The 24,178-nt window shown below is 38.1% G+C and overlaps 1 protein-coding gene across 9 annotated transcripts in view; it reads right to left on the reverse strand.

The window, feature by feature from the left end:
- Nucleotides 1–4,846: 4,846 nt before the first annotated feature.
- Nucleotides 4,847–24,178, reverse strand: part of RCOR3 (REST corepressor 3) — a 57,236-nt gene continuing 37,904 nt past the window's right edge. For 4 of the 9 annotated variants that reach the window (XM_047753972.1, XM_047753971.1, XM_047753970.1 and 1 more), the window contains 3 exons: nt 17,437–17,494; nt 7,902–8,143; nt 4,847–7,439 (listed from right to left, as the gene is read on the reverse strand). In XM_047753972.1, the coding sequence (XP_047609928.1) occupies nt 7,092–7,439; nt 7,902–8,143; nt 17,437–17,494 (648 nt within the window). In that variant the 3' untranslated portion in view covers nt 4,847–7,091. Of the gene's footprint in view, nt 7,440–7,639; nt 8,509–17,436; nt 17,495–24,178 lie in introns of those variants that run through there. The other 5 variants (XM_047753976.1, XM_047753975.1, XR_007130959.1 and 2 more) reach the window with 4 other exon arrangements.

Here is a 24,178-nt window from a genome sequence, read left to right on the forward strand (position 1 = left end):
ATGTGAGTTAAATTCTTAACAGGTTTTGTTGTCTTTTTGCCATTTCTTGGGCCGCTCCTGCGGCATATGGAGGTTCCCAGGCTAGGGGTCTAATCGGAGCTGTAGCCTCTGGCCTACGCCAGAGCCACAGCAACATAGGATCCGAGCCGCATCTGCAACCTACACCACAGCTCATGGCAACACTGGATCGTTAACCCACTGAGTGAGGCCAGGGACCAAACCCACAACCTCACGGTTCCTAGTCGGATTCGTTAACCACTGTGCCACGACAGGAACACCTCCCTTTATTTTATTAATATGATGTTTTACAATGAGTCTCAATTGGGGTGGAGGGGTTTGCTCCCTGAGTGACATTTTATAACAGCTGGAGACATTTTTGATTGTCAAACTGGAGGTGGTGGAGAGGATGCTACCGGTATCTGGTAAATAGAAGCTGAGAATTCTGTTATATATACATCCTGCAATGCACAACAAAGAATTAGATCTAGCCCAGAATGTCAACAGTGCTGAGGCTGAAAAACTAGTATGTTAACGTTAATTATTTTGTTAAACCAAACTTGCATTCCTGGGATAAACACCACTGGGTTATGTTCTGAAATCCTTTTTGGATATTGTTGAATTTTATTTGCTAATATTTTGCTAGGGATTTTGTATCTCTGTTCATTAGTCTGAAGTTTCCTTTTTTTACCTCTTCATGTGGCTTTCAATCAGAGTATTAATGTCCTTATAGAATGAGTAAGGAAGCATTTTTCCTCCTATATTTTCTGAATTTGTGTAGACTTTGTATTATTTCTTTAAAACTATTTTGCTAGAATTCACTAGTAAAGCTTTCTGGGTCAAGACTTTTTTATGTGTGCAGACTTAATTACAAACTCAATTTCTTTACTTGATTAAGATTTTTTTTTTAGTCTTTTTTTTTCTTTTTAGGGCTGCACCCAGGGCACATGGAGGTCCCCAGACTAGGGGGTCTAATTGGAGCTGTAGCCATTGGCCTACACCACAGCCACAGCAATGCAGGATCCAAGCCACGTCTGCAACCTACGCCACATTATGGCAACACCAGATCCTTAACCCAGTGAGTGAAGTCAGGGATCAAACACAGATCCTCATGGATACTAGCCGGGTTCATTAACGGCTGATTCACAACAGGAATTTCGATTCAGGTTTTTTTCTTTTTGAGATAGTTTTAGTAATAATTTGTCCATTTTATAAACATTTATACTTTTTTTGGCATAAAGTGTTCATAATATTCCTTTACAAATACTTTTAATTTCTTTATGTAGTGAAGATCCATCTTCCAGTCTAGATTTAATAATTTACACAATTTTTTTCCTGATCCAACAAATCTTCTATCTAACAAATCTTCTATTTTGTAGATCTTTTCAAGAAGCAACTGCTGGTTTCAGGGATTTTTCTCTATTGTTTTTCTGGTATCTGTTTCATTTAACGATGATCTTTATCTCCTCTCTTGTGTTTATGTTGGATTTACCCTTTTCTTTCTAGCTTTTGAAGAAGAAAGCCTAGATGACTGATTTTATCTTCCTATGTCATATAAATATTTAAAGCTATAAACTTCCTTCTTGTCACAACTTTGCTGTAGCCAATGATTTTTACATACTGTTTTTATTTACATTCAGTTCAAGATATTTTCTAATTTCTCTTTTAACTTATTTTTTGACCCACAGCTTATTTAGAAATCTGTTGCTTAATTTCCAAATATTTGAGAATCTTCCAATTACTTTTGCTGATTTCTAGTTTCATTCTATTTGGAGAACATATTTTGGATAATCTGAACCCTTTTCCATTGATTAAAATTTGTTTGTGGCACCAGAATACGGTCTATTCTTGTAAATATTTTATGTGCACATGGAAAAAAATGTTTATTCTGCTATTGTTGGGTGGAACAATCTATAAATTTCAATTAGGTAAATGTGGTAAATAATGTTCAAGTCTTCTATATTTTTACTCATTTTTGGTTTTCATGTTCAATCAACTACTAAGAAATGGGTATTGAAATTACTGACTTTCATAGCAGATTTGCCTCTTTCTTTTTGCAGTTCCGTTAAGGAACCTCTTGATGAACTGGCGCCTTTATCATTATTCAACGACCATCTCTATCTTTGACAATAATCTTTGCTTTGAAATCTTCGTCCAACATTAATATAGTCACCCCAACTTTCTATTAATCTTTAAATTGGTATATATTTATCCATTGTATTAGTTTCTATTGCGGCATAACTACCCCAAAACTTAGCTCAAAACAACACTCCTTAATTCACAGTTTCTGTGGTTTTAAGAAATCTGGGAACAGACAGCTGAGTTCTCTGATTCAAAGTCTCTCACAGTCTGCAATCAAAGTGTTAGCTGAGCTCTAGTCATCTCAAGGCCCAAACAGGGGCTGGATCTACTTCCAAGCATATACAGTTGTTAGCATGATTCAGTTCCTGGCAGGTAATTATTCTGAGGGCCTGAGTGTTTTGCTGGTTGTTGGCAGGGGACTTGCCTCAGATACTTGTTCCCTGGGCCTCTCCAATATGGCAGCCTGCTTCACCAAAGCATGCAGAGCATTCCACTATCAGGACAGAAATCCCAGTCTTTTAGCCTAACCACAGAAGTGACATTCCATCACTTTTGCTGTATTTGATTGGTCAGAAGCAAGGCACCAAGTCCAGTCCACACTAAGTCCAGCCCATACACAGTGGCATGAATACCAGGAAGATCTCTGCCTTGAATTCAGCATTATTTTGGGATCCCTTTGAAATGTCAATGTCTTCCTGCTCTTTCACCTTTGCGGAGTGGGGAGGTTCTTTAATTCTGTGAACTTTTTGTTATGAATCTGTCTCTATCTGCTGGTGGCAGCTTCTCTGGCTTTACAGCACTGCTAAGCATTATTTTCATTTTTGTACTTCTCGTCATTTCGCTAAGGTTTGGAGAGGGAAGAAAAATAAATAAACAGAGGTACAGAGAGGTGAAGTAACTTGTCCAGTGGAGCTGGAAGAGTCACAATGGTAGAGAGAGAACTCTTCTGCCAAGTGACAAGCCCTTCAATGCTTTTGTTTTAAAATTCTCTTTTGGAAAAGGCATAGCATGTGAACAAAAATGGTCTTGGGAATAAAGGCTCTTTGAAGCCAAATCCCGAAAATTATGAAAGCTGCTTTGGGCAGTAAGCTAGATACCTCAAGAGACACCTTGTGCTGTGGTCTTTTTCGGACTCTTCTTAGTTATCAGTAACTGTACCTCATACATTTACATAAGATTCAGTCATATAGAACAAAAAAATTAACCTTTCTTAAAATAATCCAGAGAAAAAGATGTTCTAGAAAGCGCACAGGAAGACTACCCTCTACGCCATTTGCAGGGTGAGGGCTGTTCTTGGACGGCTCCAGTCCGCTTCCCAGCCCCTCTCCCTGAGACTGCTCTCCCCAGTTCCAGCTTTGGGACTCTATAGAGTTCACGTCACCACACTGCAGAGAGCTACTCCTTATCAGGTCTACTTTAAACGTGGTAACGACAATTTGCAAACATCTCAATCCCACCGTAATTTCTGCTCTTCACTGTTTCTCAAATGTTCTGAGAGCAGAAAAAGGGAAGATAAAGCCTTGGCCTTTTAGACACAAAGTCACGCATCTAGGAGCATTCGTCTGATGTTTTACTCCCAAACTTCACTAAGGCAGTTGATAAAGATTTAAGTTGGGTGGAGTCAGATGTGATCTAATTTTTCCTAAGAGAAAACAGTTTATGCGCCCCACAAACACATCAAAAAATGAGGGAGTTTCTTGTAGATATTTTATAACTTAGCACTGTTCCGCAAACTTGATTCCTGGATTCTTTCTGTGTATTTATTTACATGGTAATCTTATGAATGATGCACCTAAAATGACTGTAGCTTGAAAAACTAATACACATTATTGTATTTCCTATAATCAGAATGTATTCATTTGTTTTGGGAAACCATGAAAAGATAGACCCTGTTTTGAGTTCTAAGTCAGATTATTCTTTTTTGAGGAGACCCTGACACTCCAGTATTAAGTAATCAGCAGTTATTAATATTCTTTTCATAGCAGGAAGAAACATTAAGAATATAACATATTTAATAACTAAACTTGGTACTTACAAACTACTCAACAACATTCTTTTTTTTGCTTTTTAGGGCCACACCCGTGGCATGTGGAGGTTCCAGACTAGGGGTCGAATTGGAGCTGCAGCTGCTGGCCTGTGTCACAGCCACAGCAAGGCAGGATCCAAGCTGCATCTGCAACCTACACCACAGCTCACAGCAATGACAGATCCTTAACCCACAGAGCGAGGCCAGGGATTGAGCCCCCAACCTCATGGTTCCTAGTCGGATTCATTTCCACTGCGCCACGACGGCAACTCCGCAACATTCTTAATGTAGGTGAAAAGCAAGACTGCCAGTGTTTCTACTTGTTCTCTACATCTATTCCTGAAAAGAATGTAGGCCTATATTAAGACAGAATTTGACATTCTTTCAAGTTTATTTTACATTATATTTTACTCAACCGTAAGACTATTAAGAAAAAGCTTTTATCATAACCTATCCTTATCTACATCCATATCACACTGGAATTAAATCATATAGAAATTTTTTTTTCCATTAATACTACCAGGTGTATCAAAAGTGTGATTTACTTTTAGCTTATATAATGAAAAAAATACTTGGGTGTAGATTTTTAAAAATGATAAAACTTGAAATTAATGAAATGGCCATTAAAAGGTTTTTAGGTTTTGCTTTTCTTTTTTTTATAAAAATCAGTATTTAGAATTCACAGTGAAGAGGTCCTAAATTTTTCATACAACATGAAATTATATGAAAATAGAAGACATAGACATCTTTAACTCTTTAATCCTTTGATTAAGCAGCAAGCATATCACTCTTCCAGGCCAAACACTGCTTAAACAAAAAAGAAAAATAATGACGTGCAAAATATTTACAAAATATGCAAAGCACACAATAAGGACATCTCACTATATACATGTGTCATATTACTAATGAAGCTAAGATTTTTCTACTGTGTGCTCTAGTGTACGTAAATCAAATTATAGCACATCCCTCAGATACAGCACCTCTGCCCACGGTTGGGATAGAACAGATTGTAAATGAATCACAACATACTTACAGCAGCTGGACAGATGCTCGTTCTGACCAGCTTGCCTCACATATCCCACCTACTGTATACTGAAGGTCTACTGACAAGAGACAAGACAATCAAAGCTGTAGAGTAAGCACATAGGCAAGACAATCTCAATACTTTAAAACGCTTTAGATATTTTCCTTTAAGATATAGAACTGTCCCCCGTGGCTTTTAAAGTAAAAATGAGTACAAATTCTAGAATATCAAGACTTTTAAGTCGTTAAGATGATCCAGTGAGACAAAACACATCTTGGAAAAAGTTTTAGATTACGCCAGAACTTAATTAAGGTCCGAAATAGAAAGACATGAGCTAAACTTCTAAGTTAAAACCAATCAAGGGATTTAGGTCTATAGCAGCTCTTTAATGCTTTAGAACCAAAAGGAGGGACTATTTTTTCCAATATCTGGGGAATATAGGACATCTCAAAATACAAATTAGGGCCTGAGATGCTGACCATTTCGTGAAGGAGTTCTAAATGTGAGGAGAATGTGAATGTGCAAACATTTAGCTTAAGTTCCACTAGTATAGCAATCAAAGTGATCTGTCTTTGCACAGGTCATGATTCCAATATGAAATCATTGTATCAAAAATATTAGCAATACACTGTTGAAATACTATCGCTTGTAAAATATTCTTTTAGGTGCTTAATGATTATGTGTTAAACTAAAAGACTTGAAATATTTTTTGTTTCTTTATAAAAAGGGGGTCTTGGCATTTTAACAGCACAACTCTGACAATATACTGATACATCTTTAGATAGTACAGAACAAATTCTTCAATTTATTTTTTGAAATAATGTTGATGATTTAACCCTAAACCAAACCCATGAGTACAGGTCGGCTGCAAGGAATACACAAATGTATCCAAATAATACAATAGAGATTTATCCAGAAAACATCCTTTATATTAAATGCAGACCATTATTAATAAGGATGAGGGCAATTTAAAGTTCAGAACCTAAACACAAAAAGGGTATTGTAAATAAATGCTTCCATAATCACTATCTCCACATAACCAACAAAATATAATTCTCTTCTAAGCCCCCAAATGCAGCAACTACTAGTTAAAAGCAGATAGCTCTAGAAACATTAAAAAAACCAAAATTACTCTGTTTTCAAGGAACTTAAAGACATTGTACTTCAACAAGTTAAGTCCTCATTTATATGTAAAATTATTTTTCTGATCCTCTTATTCCTGACAGATGGCAAGTCAGTGACCTTTAAGCAAGGACTCTGCACTAGGACCCTAAACTGTATGTGAGAGGGTTAGTAGGTTCAGTACATTCTTTGTGGTTTCATATAATTGCTTTGCAATTGATTAAATTGCTTTCTTTTAAAGGAATATATTTTAATTCCTTTAGAAAAAAAAGCAAGATTTTTTGGAAAAAGGGATATGCAACTATAATTTCTTAAATATGCATTAAATGAACATATGTCAAAATCTGAAATGCAGGCTATTTATTCTTGCTCTCCTAACATAGGAAAATGTTAAAAATTAAAGAAAAAAGAGAAAAAGTTCAACATCCTTAACTTACAAAACTTAAGGAGTTTCACAATTCCTAAGTCAATATTCCTGTACTAAGAGCCTTGACTATGGAGAGGCAGGAATATAAAGATCCTCAATAAAATAAATACAGTAAAGACAAAACCAAAAACCCTTGGTATATAGAATACTTAATCCTTTTTCTCCTTTAATGAAATCATGTCACTGACTGTATACTCTAGAAAGGAGGCTAACCCTAGGCTTTCTGTTGTATAACATTTCAGTGCGTGAGCTAAAACATTTCCTAGACATCCACTTACGCTAGCCCCCTGCCACAGAACTAGTTTGCAGCCTCAGTATCTAGGAAGGATTATGCTTTCCTCTTTTGCATCAGTCAGATGAGCATTGGTATAATGATGGGGTAAAAAGTTACTGCAGCTCTGTCCACTTTAATTTTAGTGCAGTGAGGAGGACTGTGAATCTGTCTGAATTCCGATAAGTGATGGCGGCTGTTGACCACCAACCGTGGACAACACTGGTCTTGGGTTTAGACGGGGTGGCATTGAATTAGCAGGGCGAATGAGAGGTGGTGGAGGCTGATTTAAAGTTGGCCGGGGCTGGATGAACCGAGCCTGCTGCTGGAGTGGAGGAGGCTGCCGGTGAAGAGCAGGGGCAGCAGGCAGTGTTGGACGAAGAAGTGGTGGAGGCTGGTTCAGAGTGGCAATGGGGGCTGTTGGTGTTGGAGTGGATGATGGGGCAGGAGGTGATGGACCCAGAGTCCGAGGAGCCTGTGGGGTCTGTGCCTAGAGGTGAAGAAACAAAAATACATGTATGAGATGATAGTTCCTAATGAACTTGATACAATATAGTTTGGGCTGTCACAGGAAAAACAAAACAAATCAAAACAAAACAAAAACATAACACCAGTGTTTTTTTTGGGAAGCACAAGCTTCTTTTATTTTAAACAAAACAAAAAAACCAAAAACCAAAAAAGCAACGAAGCTACCAAACAGGCATCTTTATTAGTAAACAGCTTAACACTGGAAATAAAAATAAGACTATGAAAGAACAATACACTCTCCATTCTTCTAGAATCAGAACTTAGCATGTCATTATGACTTAAGAGTCACGAGAGATGCACCACTGAGTAAGTGTATTGTCCACCTTTCATGCTCATTTAGCTAGTCCTCTGAAAAATTCTTACAGGACACACAAAATGGTGATTCCTCAACTCATATTAGCTCAAATTCCATACACAAACACACCTCCTCTTCTTCATCAGTGCTCTTCCCTGATGGCACATTAGAAGCACTTTTTGTCTCCTCCCCTAAAGTAGAAGCATCACCATTAGAAGCCTGGGTTCCTTGTTCTGCTTCCCACTCCTGCAATACCTCCTCTAAGTTAAACCGACGCCTGTAGTTTACAAAGAAGTTCTTCACTTGGCCAACAGTCTTGTTGCCAATTACATCTGCAATAGCTTGAAAATCTTTACCATATTTGCGGACACCTGGAAGGCAAAGTAAATAATACACCTGTGAAGGATCAATAAGGAGAGCTGTGTGTACTACACATCATGCACACACACAAGATACCAGCAATGAAAATCCTTTCTGATAAACTCTGCTCATTTCTCAATGCTGAGATAGAGGCTCAGATAGTAGGGTCATAGATGGAAACTATCAATTACGTCATTTCATTGAACCAGCCATTTGCCTTCAACTGAACGATCGGAAACTTACCATTTTTTACATACTCAGTTATTCTCTCCAATCCTCTCTTGAACTCTCAAATACAGTCCATTTATTGTAAAGCATTCAATTCTTTGTTCCATCCTCAATTCCACATTCATTTATTTCCCTAGTAGCCAGTCACCTAAATTTGAGCAACACCGTTTGTAAACAAAACTGGATGGGAACGAACCATTCCTTTTATCCCCTCAATGGATTGAGTGAGTAGCCACAGGGTGCCCCAGTTAAGAAAAGCATTGAAATTTTGGTCTTAACACCAACTTTGACATAATTACCTGCCTATCTTATCAAGGACCAAGGAATACAAAGAAATAAGAATTTAAACATTAAAAGCAGGAGAATTATCACAATCTGAGGGGACCAAAAAAAGGGAAGCTATTTTTCAGCGTTTGCTGGGTTTTAACTCATCTAATGGTTCTAAAGACTGTATACACGAAGGATTCCTAGCTGTGCTCTGGAGCCTAAAGAATCTGGTTGTGGTAGTGACCACTTGCAGGCACGTGCTGTGCTTGTTATCACTACCTTAAATGTAAGAAGGACTGTACATTCAGTTGGTAAAAAAACTAACTTTTCATCATGGGAATTTTATAATGAAGGATAAGATCTGATTTATGAGCTTGAGAGAGTCAACTATGCTACAGAATTTAACATGACTTTATATAACTAGATGGGTAATAATTTGCTCTGAGGGAAAAAGAAGTTCACTGACCTATGCTAGAAAGCGATGCACTTCGCTCAAAACACAAAAGCCGTCGAAATTTTGGTTTTACAATTTGATAACTGCTTTTTAAAATACCAAAAAACCCCCAAGTAACTCATTAATTAGAGATGAGTAAAGTGGGAAAAATACTGATGTTTATGATATTAAAGTCTATAGTTTAATCCAAGCTGCCAGAAATACGGGGATTTAAGTAAACTCAGCATGCATATTGTCACAGACAAGAGATAAGGATATATTAATATCCCAGCAGAAATGCCAGATATATTCTTACTGATACCCGCTTGGATGATATACCTATTACCTTAAAGCACCAGCATAATGACGTAATTCTTCTTTTTTAATTCTGCGTTTCTTTCAAATTGAAATTGAAAGAATAAGTATTTCAAATTGGGAATAAGTATCTCTTGCTACATTCAACTTGCTAGGCTTAATGCTATGGGGAGTTCCTTTATCTCAGAGCATTTTGGGTACGAGGTCTGGCATTACTAAGCTATAACCACATCCTATTGTTAACACAAGGTTTTGGGTTTGTAAACTATGCTCATTTGCTCTTTTCTCAAGGGGAAAGACATGCGTAACAACAAAGTAATAATGATACATAAACATTATTACAATATTTTACCAATATAAATGAACTTATATTCTCTTAAATCCATGAGCTGATTTCCAGTTTGAACTTCATAACTGAATATAAATTTTAATGGTCACTAGGTTAGTTTTTTTCTTCTTCCAACTATTGAGGTTCTATTGAGGGTTTGTTTGGCAATAAAAATCCAAGGTCATTTCATATTAAGAATCATTGCTATATACTCAAGTCCTTCTCTATTATACTTTGGAAAACAGCAACTCAATTGGAGATGGCTGCACTGAAAAGCAAGCGCTAACTGGAAATCACACAGTGGTCCTGTCCGTGTGCTGATTTTCATAAGAGAGATTTAATTTACATTCTGGAAATGGCCAAACCTACTGAAAACATGAGTTTAGAAATGAAAACCTTAAGTGAATCTGGGATTAGATCTTTTACATTCTTAGCAAGAGTAAGTCTGACTCCAAGTCTGACAATATTATAATCTTCCAAACACCTATTCGTTGAGCTAAATATATTCCAAAACTTACCACTAAGTTGTCCCCACATCTAACTCCATTTTATAACTGTCTCCTCCTCTTCTGACTCTTTTTTTTTTTTCTTTTGGTCTTCCGCTTTGTTGTCTCTTGCTCAGTAGACTGATGGTCCTGTCACTAACACTGCTGCATTTCCAGAATTGCACCCTCCCAAACCAAAACTACTTTCTGTAGAACTTTAGTTTATACAGGTACTTCGGATGTCAAGGATTCTCTTCAGCTCACCAAGGATCTGAGTCACCTAAGTGAGTTTATTATTAACTCGGGTGTGGCAGTCTTGTATCAGCTACTCTGTAAAATCTTAAGGCACAGACCACAGCGTAGACTTCTGCTGTCTAGCTGAGGATCCCCATCATGCCCTGAGACTCCGTGGGCCCACGTGTTTATGCCCTTATCCTGCAGGAGGTGCAGGATGGCTGAGCCAGGACTGGAGCAGCTAGAGCTCTCCGGCAGTCTCCTCTAGATCAACAGTAGCCTCATCTGTCTGCCTCAATGTGCTATGAAAGATTTCCTAATTTTCTCTGTGAAGAAGGTTAGAAAGTACTATCCTATAGAATATGAATTACTACCAGCATTGCTGCAATGCTGAGTACATAAGAAGTACGATGGATTTTTCTCCTCTATAGGGCTTCTATTTTTCTTCCCCAAGCCACAAGAGTCACATATGGCTGACTTCTTTACCACTTTCACACTTCCAGTGATGACACGCAGCAGCATTATTTTGGCTAGAAGGTAGAATTCCTAAGCTCTGCACTATGGTTGAGAACTAAGTGAAACACCAACTGAAGACTTAACAAGACTGACTCCTTCTTCAGAAGAGTCCCCAGCTAGGCTTCTGGAGGACACCCTAGCGGAAGCAGTGTTGAGCAGCCAATTCTAACAACCTATGGTATCAGAGCTACTTTAGTTCCAACTTGCGCCAGGCGGAAGGGTGGTCCATACTTTTTTCACAGTTTATAAAAAACAAAGTCCCTCATTATCTCCAAGAACTGGTGCTGGAATGACTTAGGAAGTTCTTACTATAAAACTTGACATTTTTCCTCCTTCATTTTCATCATAGAGTACTGCAGATATCAGAATTTTGCTATGCTTTAAAAAAATGTTTGCCATGATAAAAATTCTAGGCATAAGAAACACAAAAATGGGAATGCTAATATTAATGACCCTGAAAACCCTAATTTGTATTCTAATGATGGGTCAACTTCCCATGGATTTCTTCATAAATGTAACTTTATGTTCTGCATTATATCTCATATCACAGAGTAATATTACGAGACAATAAGATAGCACAGCTATTTCTTATTAGTCATCCTATTTCCTTATGTGGAATATACTCGTGCTTTTGATGAAGTGACGTTTCACAAAAGTTATTGAAGAGTAAACAAGTCAAAATCATCTAATCACGCATTATTTCATTATGAGATAAATGTACGATACTTTTTTTTTTTTTTTTGGTCTTTTTAGGGCTGCACCCGTGGAATATGGTAGTGTCCAGGTTAGGGATCGAATTGGAGCTACAGCTGCTGGCCTACACCACAGCCACAGAAAAGAGGGATCCAAGCCACATCTGTGACCTATTCCTCTGCTTGTGGCAAGGCTGGATCCTGAACTCATTGAGCAAGCCCAGGGATTGAGCCTGCATCCTCACAGATACTAGCTGGGTTCATAACCCTCTGAGCTACAGTGGGAACTCCATGGAGGACATTTTTAAAATCTCTTAACAAACAAACAAAACCCCAAAGTCATCTGACTGACTTATCAACAAGGGAGTTAAATACAGTGATTAAATCTCTCTCTGTTTTCGTGAAGATTTATAAAAGGCTTAGGTCCATCTGAATCATGGTTTTCAATTACACTTCCGACCTTTAGGACAAGAGGTCAATTTTCAAAGTTTAGTAGAAAAAATGTTTGAGAGAACCCTGGAAGAGGGAAATTAGATATTTCCCAGGGAGAGGCAAAAATTATTTTCAAAATTTTGAATATCAATTGAAAGTTATAATGAAACAACATGGCTTCTACACTGGCAGATGACACCCTATAATCTTTACGATATACACTTTTAAAAGTTTTATTTGGGAATTTACATAAAAATATAACTCATTAGGATATGGTATCACGTTACCATTACATTTTATGAAAGCCCACATTTTGCAACCAGTATTCTGTACTACCCAACAACAACAAAATCAAATATTTAGAGCTTTGGCTAGAAAGACAGGAGCTTTTTGGTGGGGGGCAAGAAATAGATTTATTAAGACAGAACAGAGAGATGCAAGCGGGCAGGCAAGGCTTTGCTGACAGGAGCATTTCTAATACCGTGTTTCCTGGATGTGGAGCTTAGACTTTTTTTTTTTTTTTTAGATAGAAGGGATATCATAAATCTGTATTTGGTATGTTTAAAAAGTTATTTTTAAAATCTGATTTTGGACCACGAAAAAAACCAAACCCAAACGTTACACTGGCAAGCTATTTCTTGGTCTAGGTAATGAAAATTGGGGGATTTTTTTTTTTTTTTTTTGCCTCTTACAGCAAAATGTCTTAAAGTGGGCATGTTCTTATTAGTATAATTGGAAATATTATTTCTTCAAAACCCTATTTTTGAAATAAGAACATAGTGACATCTTGAAACTCCAGGGATGAGGTTCTTTCCTATCAACATGAGATTAATTTTAAACTCAAACCATTTCGGAACATCCATGTCTTTCCACCTCCTGTAAATCTCTTTAGGAATCCCCATTAAAGAAGGTAAAGAAGATATCAACAGCAGTGGGACAATGATTAGTGCATTTAGGTGAGGGATAAAAATCGTAATCACATAGTCTCTTTCCAATGTCTAGCCTTTCTCTTCTGAACCTTCTATCTTCTTTGCTACAAGTTAAATTCCATCCCCGAAATGTTGGGAATTTTGAATTATTAATTATTTGAAGCAAATGCAGTAGGGGGCTGAAATTATACTTTTGGTCCTCCATTCTTAAGATATCTGTTATAATAGAAGAAACTCTCTAATGCAAACAGGTGTCTTTTATTTATTTATTCTTGCCTTTTGTCCTTTTTTTTTTTTTTTTAGGGCCGCACTCGTGGCATACGGAGATTCCCAGGCTAGGGGTCCAATCAGAGCCGTAGCTGCTGGCCTACTGCCAGAGCCACAGCAACACCAGATTCGAGCCGCGTCTGCAACCTACACCACGGCTCACGGCAACACCGGATCCCCAACCCACTGAACGAGGCCAGGGATAGAACCTGCAACCGAGTGGTTTCTAGTTGGATTCGTTTCCACTGCACCACAACAGGAACTCCCAAACAGGTGTCTTTTAGATGATAAAGTATGAATCTATCTCCACCTCCTTTTGATCATTCATGTACTGGGTTATAAATTCTTATGTCTTAATCAACTACTAAATCTCTTTTTCCCCCTACTTTAAGATCAGTCTAGTTTTTTTAAAAGTCGGAGATAAAATCAAAAAGAAGACAATTTCTAGACTTCAACTTCATTTCTCCTAAAAAGGAATAAATGTATAAACTACAGGGAGAAGAAGGTAACATTTCACTCATACTCAAATATAACTCATTTGAACATAGTTCTGTCATTTCCTGTTTTATATGAGAAGCCAGGCAATATGAAAAAAATAAACTAAAAATTAAAGTTGACATCTTGATAAAACTAGAAAAACTTTTTATTGTTTATCTTAATGTAACACAAATATTCTAGTTGGGAGATATATATACATTTAAGAGGAGATCTAAAATTAAAATGTCACATATTGTACATCATGCTTCTGCTCCTGTAACTTTAAGGAGTAGATGCTGTATATTATAATTAAAATTTTTTTTTTCTTTTTGGGGCTGCACCTGTGGCATATGGAGGTTCCCAGGCAAGGGCTCTAATCAGAGCTACAGCTGCCGGCCTACACTGCAGCCATAGTAATGCTATGGATCCTTAACCCACTGAGCAAGGCCAAGGATCGAACCCACAACCTCATGGTTCCTAGTCAGATTTGTTTCCACTGCACCATGACAGGAACTCCAAAATGTATTGTTATTTTTGGAAAATAGCTAATAATTGTCCCACTTTACATAATACACACACACACACACACACACACACACCCCAGGATCTAATTCCTTTCTTAATTCTTGCTTAATAAGGAATGTTCATCCTATGAATATCAAGACCGACTTTGAGATAATATCTAAAAGCACCATAAATTAGAAAAAAAAATTTACACATATATGACACAAGCTACAAACAGATATTTCATCATTAACACAAGTATGTGATGAATATAATTTGTCTTGCTGTTAACTAGTTTGTTATAATAGAAAATCTGATATTCAAGGCTGGAACAGATTATAGAAATTGTAGAAATACCATTCTTGGCAAGTAAATGAGCCTGGGGACCCTTAAAAGAGTGTGACTGTAGTTAGAACGCAGCTAGAACTAAAACTAATTAAGTGATAGATTACACAGGCAAAAACAGACAGTCTTATTTGGTCTGAGCATGATTTTTCCCCTTCCAAATAAGGGAGAAAGCAGGGAAAATGGCTTCTTTATTTAAATATTTACTTACTATTTAAATGGTTCCTAATTAGCTAACAACAATATGAGGAGATGGTAAGTAAAGTGGGAAATGATCTTAATATATTTGGGCTTTTAAGAGTTACGACAAAAAGTTTATTTAATGATAGTGATAAATCTCACTAGCGATACTAGAGTCAACTTTTCTCTCTCTAGGTCACTGTAACAGTCAACTATAAGCAAGATACAGTAAAGCATTTAACAAAGGAACATCCAATCAGAACATGTATGTACAATGTCTTGAATATAAAGCACTCTATAAATTAAAACATGTTAATATCAAAAACATAAATGATGTATTATTACTTTGTACAACTGAAGTGGCCATAAGAATATCACATAAAGGCTTATCATAAAGATGAAAAAGAAGAAAAAAATAGAAACAATTGCCTGCTAAGATAGGCACTTCTGATAGCAAATGATACATGTTAAAATAAAAACTGCAAGTATGTACCTTAACCACAATGAGACTCAGGCAGAGGTGACACTGCTACATGATTATACTGTTTATAAGATAGACTTCTGAGTAGTATGTAAAAATGGGAGCACATGAGGCAAAACGGAACTTTTTAATTCTCCCTAAAATGACTAGTTTAGACACAAATAGCTGTATATTATTTTATTTTATATGACAAAAACAAAACCAAATAAACCCAAGATAAAAACAAAAAAACCTTAAAAAACCAAACTGAAAATGAAAAATTTCAGAGTCAAAATAAATAAATAAAAACAAAGACATATTAATAAGAGAGTGCTTTCAGAATCCTAAGAACATGAATCTTTCCACACAAATTGCTGCATTAGTGTGATTTACGGATTACTTTTTAAATGCAAAAATATAACACTGAAAATCCTTCAGCAGAGAGCAAAGTTTTTACTATTTCTATAAATATTCTATTTTAAAAATACGTATAAGCTGAAATAATGTCCGCATATCACAGCTCAACTCTACAGGTAAAACTTGCCATTGACCTCCCCTTGAATGCAGCTTTTCATAACATCCAACCCAGCCATAAGAGTCAGTGGATCCTACCACTTAAAGCAGTACTGCAGAACAGTATCAAATCCTGAGTGCTGTACCTATAGAGAAAGATTAACCCAGATTACCTAGGCGATTCTCCTGAGAAAATCCTTTCTCTAGGACAATGTCTTATACAAGAGTACACGATTAGTATACTAACCGTTAAGCAACTAAATACTGGAAAACAGCCTTAAATTCTATAGGCAACTTCCACGGTGAAAAACAGGCTTTCTATCAGTTAAGGCAATACCTCCTCATATAACTATGTTAAAGCTGTAAGTCATAGTTCATCGAAAATACTAATTTTTAATCAAAAATTTAAATTGTCAGTTTCTAGTCTTAAAGCAGCTATTATTGAACATTATGAGCTAATTAAACCTCTTTCTGACGCATTCATTCAGAGACTGAGTTCTATAATTACAGAGGTACTCAATGCACATCCAGCATTCTGCCTCTGATGACTCTGGTATTTCTATTTCCGAAAGGACTGTGTTGTGCTGCACAGGCCAGAGGGAAGGCAGACATTACCCTGTTGGTGCTCTCCTGTGACTTCAAATCACACCGGACGAGTAATTCTCACTCTAATTCAAACCGCAGAGTCATCCCTTAATCAATCTTTAACTACATTATTCTCACAGCTGAATGACACTTGCACAGCATTTCTGAGTTAAACCTGTTCTCTCTGTGTGGATACTGGGAAACACTTTCAAAGGGATGCTTATACGTTTCACTGGAGCTGAACCCTCTTACAGCAGTTAACCTAGATAGAAAAGCTATTAGCACTCAACACGGAGGGCTCGGTCAGGAAGAAACAAACTGCACACCAAACTTAAAGTCGACAATCAGTCTTGCAGAAAGTCCATCTTAAAAGGAAAAAAACCCTACAACACTGAATTAAAATATACAGCTTGCTCTTCTTTAAGTAGGTAAACATAAGAAAATCCAGGTTTAAATGCTTCCAGCTTGCCCATGAATAGTCACATTATAAAAAGTGTCCTGCTATACAATTCAACAAAGCATTCTTACAAATACTGCATTTTAAATTATCATATATACATATACACATATATATTTGTATCTATATATGCATATATTGATGTACCTCTTAAGTCTCTTTTTTGTATAAATATATTTAAAGTCAGGTTTCAAAATATTCAGTGGCATATTCTTTTAAGGTATGGTACACTGAAAGTTAAGCATATCATTAATATTTTCAGAACCTGACATTTATTTAACATAATCAGAGAAACCAGAAACACACAAAAGTTTATACTTTGAATGATAAGTTATCAAAAGATACGGTAAGAATGAACCCAACTGCAGGAATCCTGAAGCAGAGGCACCCAGAGACCATGGAACTTGGTCAAGCTCATCATCACCATCATTTAGTTAGTGCTGAGAAAGCAGTATGTGCGGTTCAGGACCCAAAACGCACAGGCTCAGTATGTCACATCCACAAGTACAAAACAGAAGTCCTGGTCACCAGGACTTTGTGGTGAGCACAAGGCCCCTTTCTTGATCCATTTCTAAAGGAAGGGAAGAACTATGGTAGTCACCTTTCACGACAAGTTAAATTATAATGAACAACAATAACTGCTTATCTTTAATATACCTTGCACTGCTAGAAGCTGCTCCTCTGTGGTCCAACGGGCATTAATTTTCTGATTTGACTACAAAATTAAAGAGAAGTTTCCTAATGAGGATATGAAGACAGACATTTTCCAAAGTGCTTATTTTTTTTAAAAAAACTTTTCACCACATCACAGACATGAGATTACTAAAACTCTGATTTATGAAGATTCCATTTTTTGTAAGACTTAAACAATATATTCTGAGTTATCTTTTACCAACACAAAAAGGTAATGAAAGGGAAATGTACCAATTTGGGAGAATGAACAACATTCACACTGATGCTCTGGTCAGAGACAGTAAAACTGAGAAAATCTGTTAATCACCCATTTTCCAACTAAATGTTCCTATTAGACATTGCAGATGTTCATTTTAGCCTCGTTTTAAACACTGAAGTGACTCTCTTTTCTTCAGAGTGGATCTGTGACTTTCTCTAAAATTTCTTCTCTTCATATTTAGATTAAACCTACCCATACTCCATCAAAAATAGTCCTGTATAAATTAACATAAAACTGTAGATCAGGCTAATGCCCTAAAATATTTCTTTAAATTTCTGACCCAGTAAGTGATCCACGATAAGAATATATTTTCCCAAAAGACCTCTTATAGTCTTTCTAAGATTTTTGTTTAAAATTTCTCTAAGTTCAAGATCTTTACTATGGCAGTATTACAACATGAAACACCTGACCAAATTCCGTTCGCGTGTACCCACTGCTTAGTAATCAAGGTCCTTTGGCAGCAGACGGAGGGACAGAAGTAAGCACACACTCAGCCTAAGAAGGAGTGCAGAAGAACCTGCCCGGATAAAGGTGCCAGTGTAATTCGCACACACGCTGGGCGAAACACAAAGAAAGACTTTCCCTGAGAAGGGATATCGAGGTCTTATCTCACTCAAAGTCTTGGCAATAATTATCACAGTACATAGAGGTTCTGGGTAATACCAACTTTCTCACCATGAGTGAACAGGTATAACTAAGCACTTGGAAGAAAGAACAAAACAAGAATTAAAAAGAAAATTATTAGAGAAGAAAGAAAAAAGTAAAAAGACCTACAGTAAGGGAGGGGAAAACCTGAAACAGAAAGCCCCAGATTCCAGATGATGTATATGTCAGAAATGGACAGCAAGGCAGGCCAAGCAAAGTGGGTAAGCCTCAAGGTTAGGATACTGGGGATGAGGCAAAGGAATAAGGGTAAACAGGTAACAAGAAAGAGGGGAAATGGACAGACAGACACAGTGATAAGGACGAACAAAGGCTAAAATGTGAAAGAAAAGGAGATGATAGAGACAAAACTGGAAATGTTAGACATGCTATTCCAGGAGTAACAGGAATGGAGTAGGAGCAAATATCCGAGTTAATACCCAAGGAATCTGATGCTCCCTTGGTTGTGAAAGGTAGAACAGGTCCTTGGTACCCAAAGATAGTTTGCACTAGAACCTACACCATTTCAGAGGAAACAGTTAAAAAATAAAGGGTTGGGAGTTCCCATTGTGGCGCAGCGGTTAACGAATCCGACTGGGAACCATGAGGTTTCGGGTTCGATCCCTGGCCTTGCTCAGTGGATTAAGGATCCGGCGTTGCCCTGACCCGTGGTGTAGGTTGCAGATGTGGCTCGGATCCCGAGTTGCTGTGGCTCTGGTGTAGGCCAGCGGCTACAGGTCCGATTGGATCCCTAGCCTGGGAACCTCCATATGCCGCAGAAGCGGCCCTAGAAATGGCAAAAAAGACAACAACAACAACAAAAAAATAAAGGGTTGATTATAACTTAATCTGAAATACGAAACTAAAACTTAGGAAAATGAGCTCATTAAAAAATAGTTACTGGAATTCCCATTTGTGGCTCAGAGGTAAAGACCCAAACTAGTATCCATGAGGATGAGCCGTTCGATTCCTGTCCTCGCTCAGTGGATTAAGGATCCGGCGCCGCTGTGAGCTGTGGTGTAAGTCACAGATGCAGCTCGGATCTGGTGTAGGCCGGCAGCTACAGCTCCTAGCCTGGGAACCTCCGTATGCTGAGGCTGCAGCCCTAAAAAAGACAAAAAGAGAAAGAAAAAAAAGTTACTGAAGCCACTTATATGTGTTTTGTTTTGTTTTGTTTTGAGGGCCGTGCCCACAGAGTATGGACATTCCCTCCCAGGCTAGGGGTCGAATCAGAGCTATAGCCACGGGCCTACACCACAGCCACAGCAACTTGGGATGTGAACCAAGTCTGTGACCTACACCACAGTTCACGGCAACGCCGGATCCTTAACTCGCTGAGTGAGGCCAGGCATCAAACCTGCATCCTCAAGGATACTAGTCAGGTTTCTTAACCGCTGAGCCATGACGGGAACTCCCCACTTATATATTTTATTTTTTGGCATATCTTTTCTGACTATACAATGATATAACATTCTCTAGCTTCAAAATTTACAACCTGAGCATAGAATGTAGGTCATTTTTGTTTTGAGGACTTCAATAATTTTCTCAAGGACTCCTCTTCTTTGTTACTCAAATGATCCTGTTTTGAAGTGCCTGTCCAAGTCATCACTTCATTGTCAATTCCATTGTTAATTCTGCTCAAGACCCATCTGTCAGCAATTTTGCAGCTGATTAAAGTCATTCTCCTGTACCTTCATAGACTTCATAAAGTTCCACATCTTTTTCAAAGCTTACAATTTCATTTTGGTTTATGCTGGCTTGCATTGTATTAGCAAGAGGGTAACAGAGAAGGATGTTACTGTGATGAATGAGAAAGAGAAAAGCAAGTTGATAAAGAAGAACTGGTGAGTGGAGCCTAATTTTACAGGTGCTCAAGTTGTTAGAGAATATTTTCTTGTTTGGCAACATTTGCTTCTCCATGTATTCCAGAGATTGATGAGCATTTGAATACTGAGGATCTCTTATAATACCTACCACACTGCAAATGGTTGTGAAGATAAAGTTAAAATATATATAAGGATATATTTGGACTAAATGTAAAAAATATCTAGCACAGTGCCTGAGCAAACAGAAATTAAAGTAGATCAATTAATGTTTGTTAAACCTGAAAGGCAGAAACTGGAGGAAAAAGTATTAATAAAAAGGGAACAAAAAATGAAAGAGAGGGAGTTCCCGTCGTGGCGCAGTGGTTAACGAATCCGACTAGGAACCATGAGGTTGCGGGTTCGGTCCCTGCCCTTGCTCAGTGGGTTAACAATCTGGCGTTGCCGTGAGCTGTGGTGTAGGTTGCAGACGTGGCTCGGATCCCGCGTTGCTGTGGCTCTGGTGTAGGCCGGTGGCTACAGCTCCGATTGGACCCCTAGCCTGGGAACCTCCATATGCCGCGGGAGCGGCCCAAGAAATAGCAAAAAGACAAAAAAAAAAAAGAGAGAAATAATGAGCACTATGAAGGACTGATTTTCAGCTTACAAGCAAATCCGGAGATGGAATGAACACAAATAACTATTATTAAGACTAAAAAGTACAGAGTATACTGGGGATTCAAAGATGAGAGGGGGCAGTCACAATGATCAGAATGGGGAAGAAGGAGAGCTGGAGGGGCAGGAGTCTGAGGTTTAATAATTTTTCTTTTTTTTCTTTTTTTTTTTTGTGTGTTTTTTAGGGCTGCACCTGAAGCAAATGGAGGTTCCCAGGCTAGGGACTGAACAGGAGATACAGCTGCTGGCCTACAGCACAGCCACAGCAACGCTGGATCCTTAACCCACTGAGCAAGGCCAGGGATCGAACCCACAACCTCACGGTTCCTAGTCGGATTCTTTTCTGCTCCGCCACAACGGGAACTCCAAGAACAGAAGTTTTTGAAAGGCAAAAATGAGGAGAAGGCATATCATGGACAGGGAACAAGAGGATTTGTGTCAGGAAGGAATGATAAACCCGGAAGGTTCGTGATGTTCAACTAAACCAAAATACGGTAAAGACAACTTTCGGAAGGGCGGTAAAGACCAAAAGTGATGAGTTCACGCTGGACTTAACAGGCAATTTTTTAGGAGGGAGGGAGCAAGGAGAGACGGGCAGGATTATAAGCAGAGTAAGACTTTAAGCCTAGAAAGCCAGGAGAAGGGTGTTGCTGTTAAGGATTTAAGGCAAGACCGAGATGATGAATTTATCAACATGGGATACGACTGGTGTTTCGGCAGGATTTGTTTCAGGGGCAGTCCTAAAAAGCAAAATAAATAAATAAATAAATAGTCTTCAATGTTCTTAAAAAGGTAGCCATGGAGAAGCAAAGTCTCTCAGGAAGTCCAGCTTTGCAATGGGCAGCTAGTTTCTCAGTTAAATCCCAGATGAAACCTTGCCTTCGAATTTAGGATGGTACTGAATGAAAAATATGAATATGTATTATTTTTTTCCTCTCTTTTCTTTTTTTAAGGGCCGCACCTGCAGCATATGGAAGTTCCCAGGCTCGGGGTCCAATGGGAGCTGTAGCTGACAGCCTACACCAGAGCCACAGCAACTTGGGATCCAAGCTGGATCTGTGACCTAAACCACAGTTTCCATGACAACGCCAGATCCTTAACCCACTGAGGGGGGCCAGGGACTGAACCCACATCCTCATGGACACTAGGTGGATTCTTAACCAGCTGAGCCACAACGGGAACTCCTATAAATATTTATTTAAATACTAGAATCTTGTTCAGTTCAAGGAAATGCTTAGGAGGCATGTGGGAGCTAAACTTGACTAAAGGAACGGTGGATTCACAGTTCCCTACTCACAACTGCTCACTCTGGGGCATACACCCATTAAATAGAGTTTAGGCAGAGCTGCTAGCACTACTGCACTTGTTCTTACTAAAAATACTCTATTTTATTTGGCTGAATATCTGTGGTTGAATTTATGTCATTTAAATGTACGTATCATGTGATTTTAATAAATAGCAAAGTGATGAGACTGTATGGTATTTCCAAATAAAAGACAACTGAATTCTGAGGATAAAAACTTGGGGAATGCCTTTATTTACACATACCAAGAAAAATTATAGCTGGGAAGTCAAACGTTAAAGGAAGAAAGCGGTCATCATCCATATGAAGGACTCAGGGAAAGGCAAAGGGAAAGGAGCTCGAGCTGCGGAATGTGGCCATTAGCACCAACGGTAACCTTCGAGAAGCTGCAGTGGAAACCTACAGCGGGGGAGCTGAAGCTGTCTGGAATTCCATAGTCCATGCGCGACAAAATGGACACAGGGGAAGAGAGGGAGACTGCAGGAGGAGCAGGGTTAACATTTAAAAATGCAGAGGATTCTTTTAAGCTACTGCCTATTCTATTCTCTTGTAGACCCAAGATACACTGGTAGAGATCTGTTTAACTTAAGGCCAACTAGACTGCATCTAAGAAGCTAAAACTCTGGGGTAATTATGGTTATGAGGCACCACTGAAAACTCTTCTTCAGCAAACCCCAGCCTGAAATACTGTTGTTTTAAAAATAAAATGGTAATATAAAGTAATACATATGTGTGTATAATATAAACAATATACAAATGAAGTGATAATAATGTAAATGGCCTCAGAGAACCTTCTAGAACAGTCTATAACATCCTTAGGGAATTCAGCATCTTTATTGCATCTTTTTCTTCATATTGTTCCCACTTTTGTCAGTGGTAGATTCGTTCTACCTCTGACTTGGAAGAGTTGAGAAAAGGCCGCCAGGTGAAACTGACATGATGCTGAAAATTCCACCCAACATCCATAATGAAAGGATGTCACACATAGGTATGCATGAAAACATCCACAGATGGGGTGATCTTTTGCTTCAAAAAGCACTCCTTTTTCAGTTTCTTCCTTCCTGGATTCATTAACCTCTTTTCCCCCACCTACCTCCACCTAAGACAAATCAAAGCATAACCAAATATACCACCATTCCCCACAACACTCTCACATGCTTTCAAGCAAATACGTTAACCTCTACTTTGCAATATTCTCTAGACTTATCACTTGCTGTCCATTTATACAACGAATACCTGACACTACCCAATACCCTTTCTCACTCATATGCTCGTTATTTTCGCAGCTCTAAAGTGTCTAATTTATCTTGTATAAATTGCCAGGACAGCTTACTCAAAATCTTTCATTACCTCCTTGCTAAAGTGAAGAAGTTAGTCTTTCCATCTGACTAAATTTAAAAAGCAAACTTCTCTTCCGAGCTTTCACAAAGGCTTTCTGTTCCCAGAGGCCTTGCCCACTGATCTCCGTCACAGAGTCCCTGTTAACATCTTTCATACACCCCTTCGTTGGTCCTCTGCAACCAAGTTTGCCTTCCCAAGGAGACATGTTGCTTCTTGAGAAAATATTTTTTTATATTTTCACTGAACTCTCAATAATAATTAGCTCGATAATGAGCACGTAACAAGCGTTCAGTGCTTTTATTTTTCCCCACTGGATGTGTATTTTGAGTACAGCTCAACGCCAAATCATTGTTCACATTATTCCCTCCACCTGCCCTTCTCGTACGTGCAAAAATCCTACTTACTCTTCAAACTTCAGTTAAAACGCCCCCCTCTAGGAAGGCTTTCCTGATTGTCCTAGTCAGGATGAATATTTGCCACTTCTCTTCCTAAGCTCTTTACTTATAAATCTATTATGTAACTGTAATCAGTGTGTCTTATAACACATAGACTGTAAGTTCTTCTTTTAAAAAGCTGATGGAAAAATCTACCCTCTCCCCCCTGACCCCCCAGTGCCTATCTAAGTCCTTATATGAAATTGGTGGTCAATAAATACTTACAGAAGTGAATAGACTTTCTTCACCA

This window comes from Phacochoerus africanus, chromosome 11 (assembly GCF_016906955.1).
Source record: "Phacochoerus africanus isolate WHEZ1 chromosome 11, ROS_Pafr_v1, whole genome shotgun sequence".
NCBI lineage: Eukaryota > Metazoa > Chordata > Mammalia > Artiodactyla > Suidae > Phacochoerus > Phacochoerus africanus.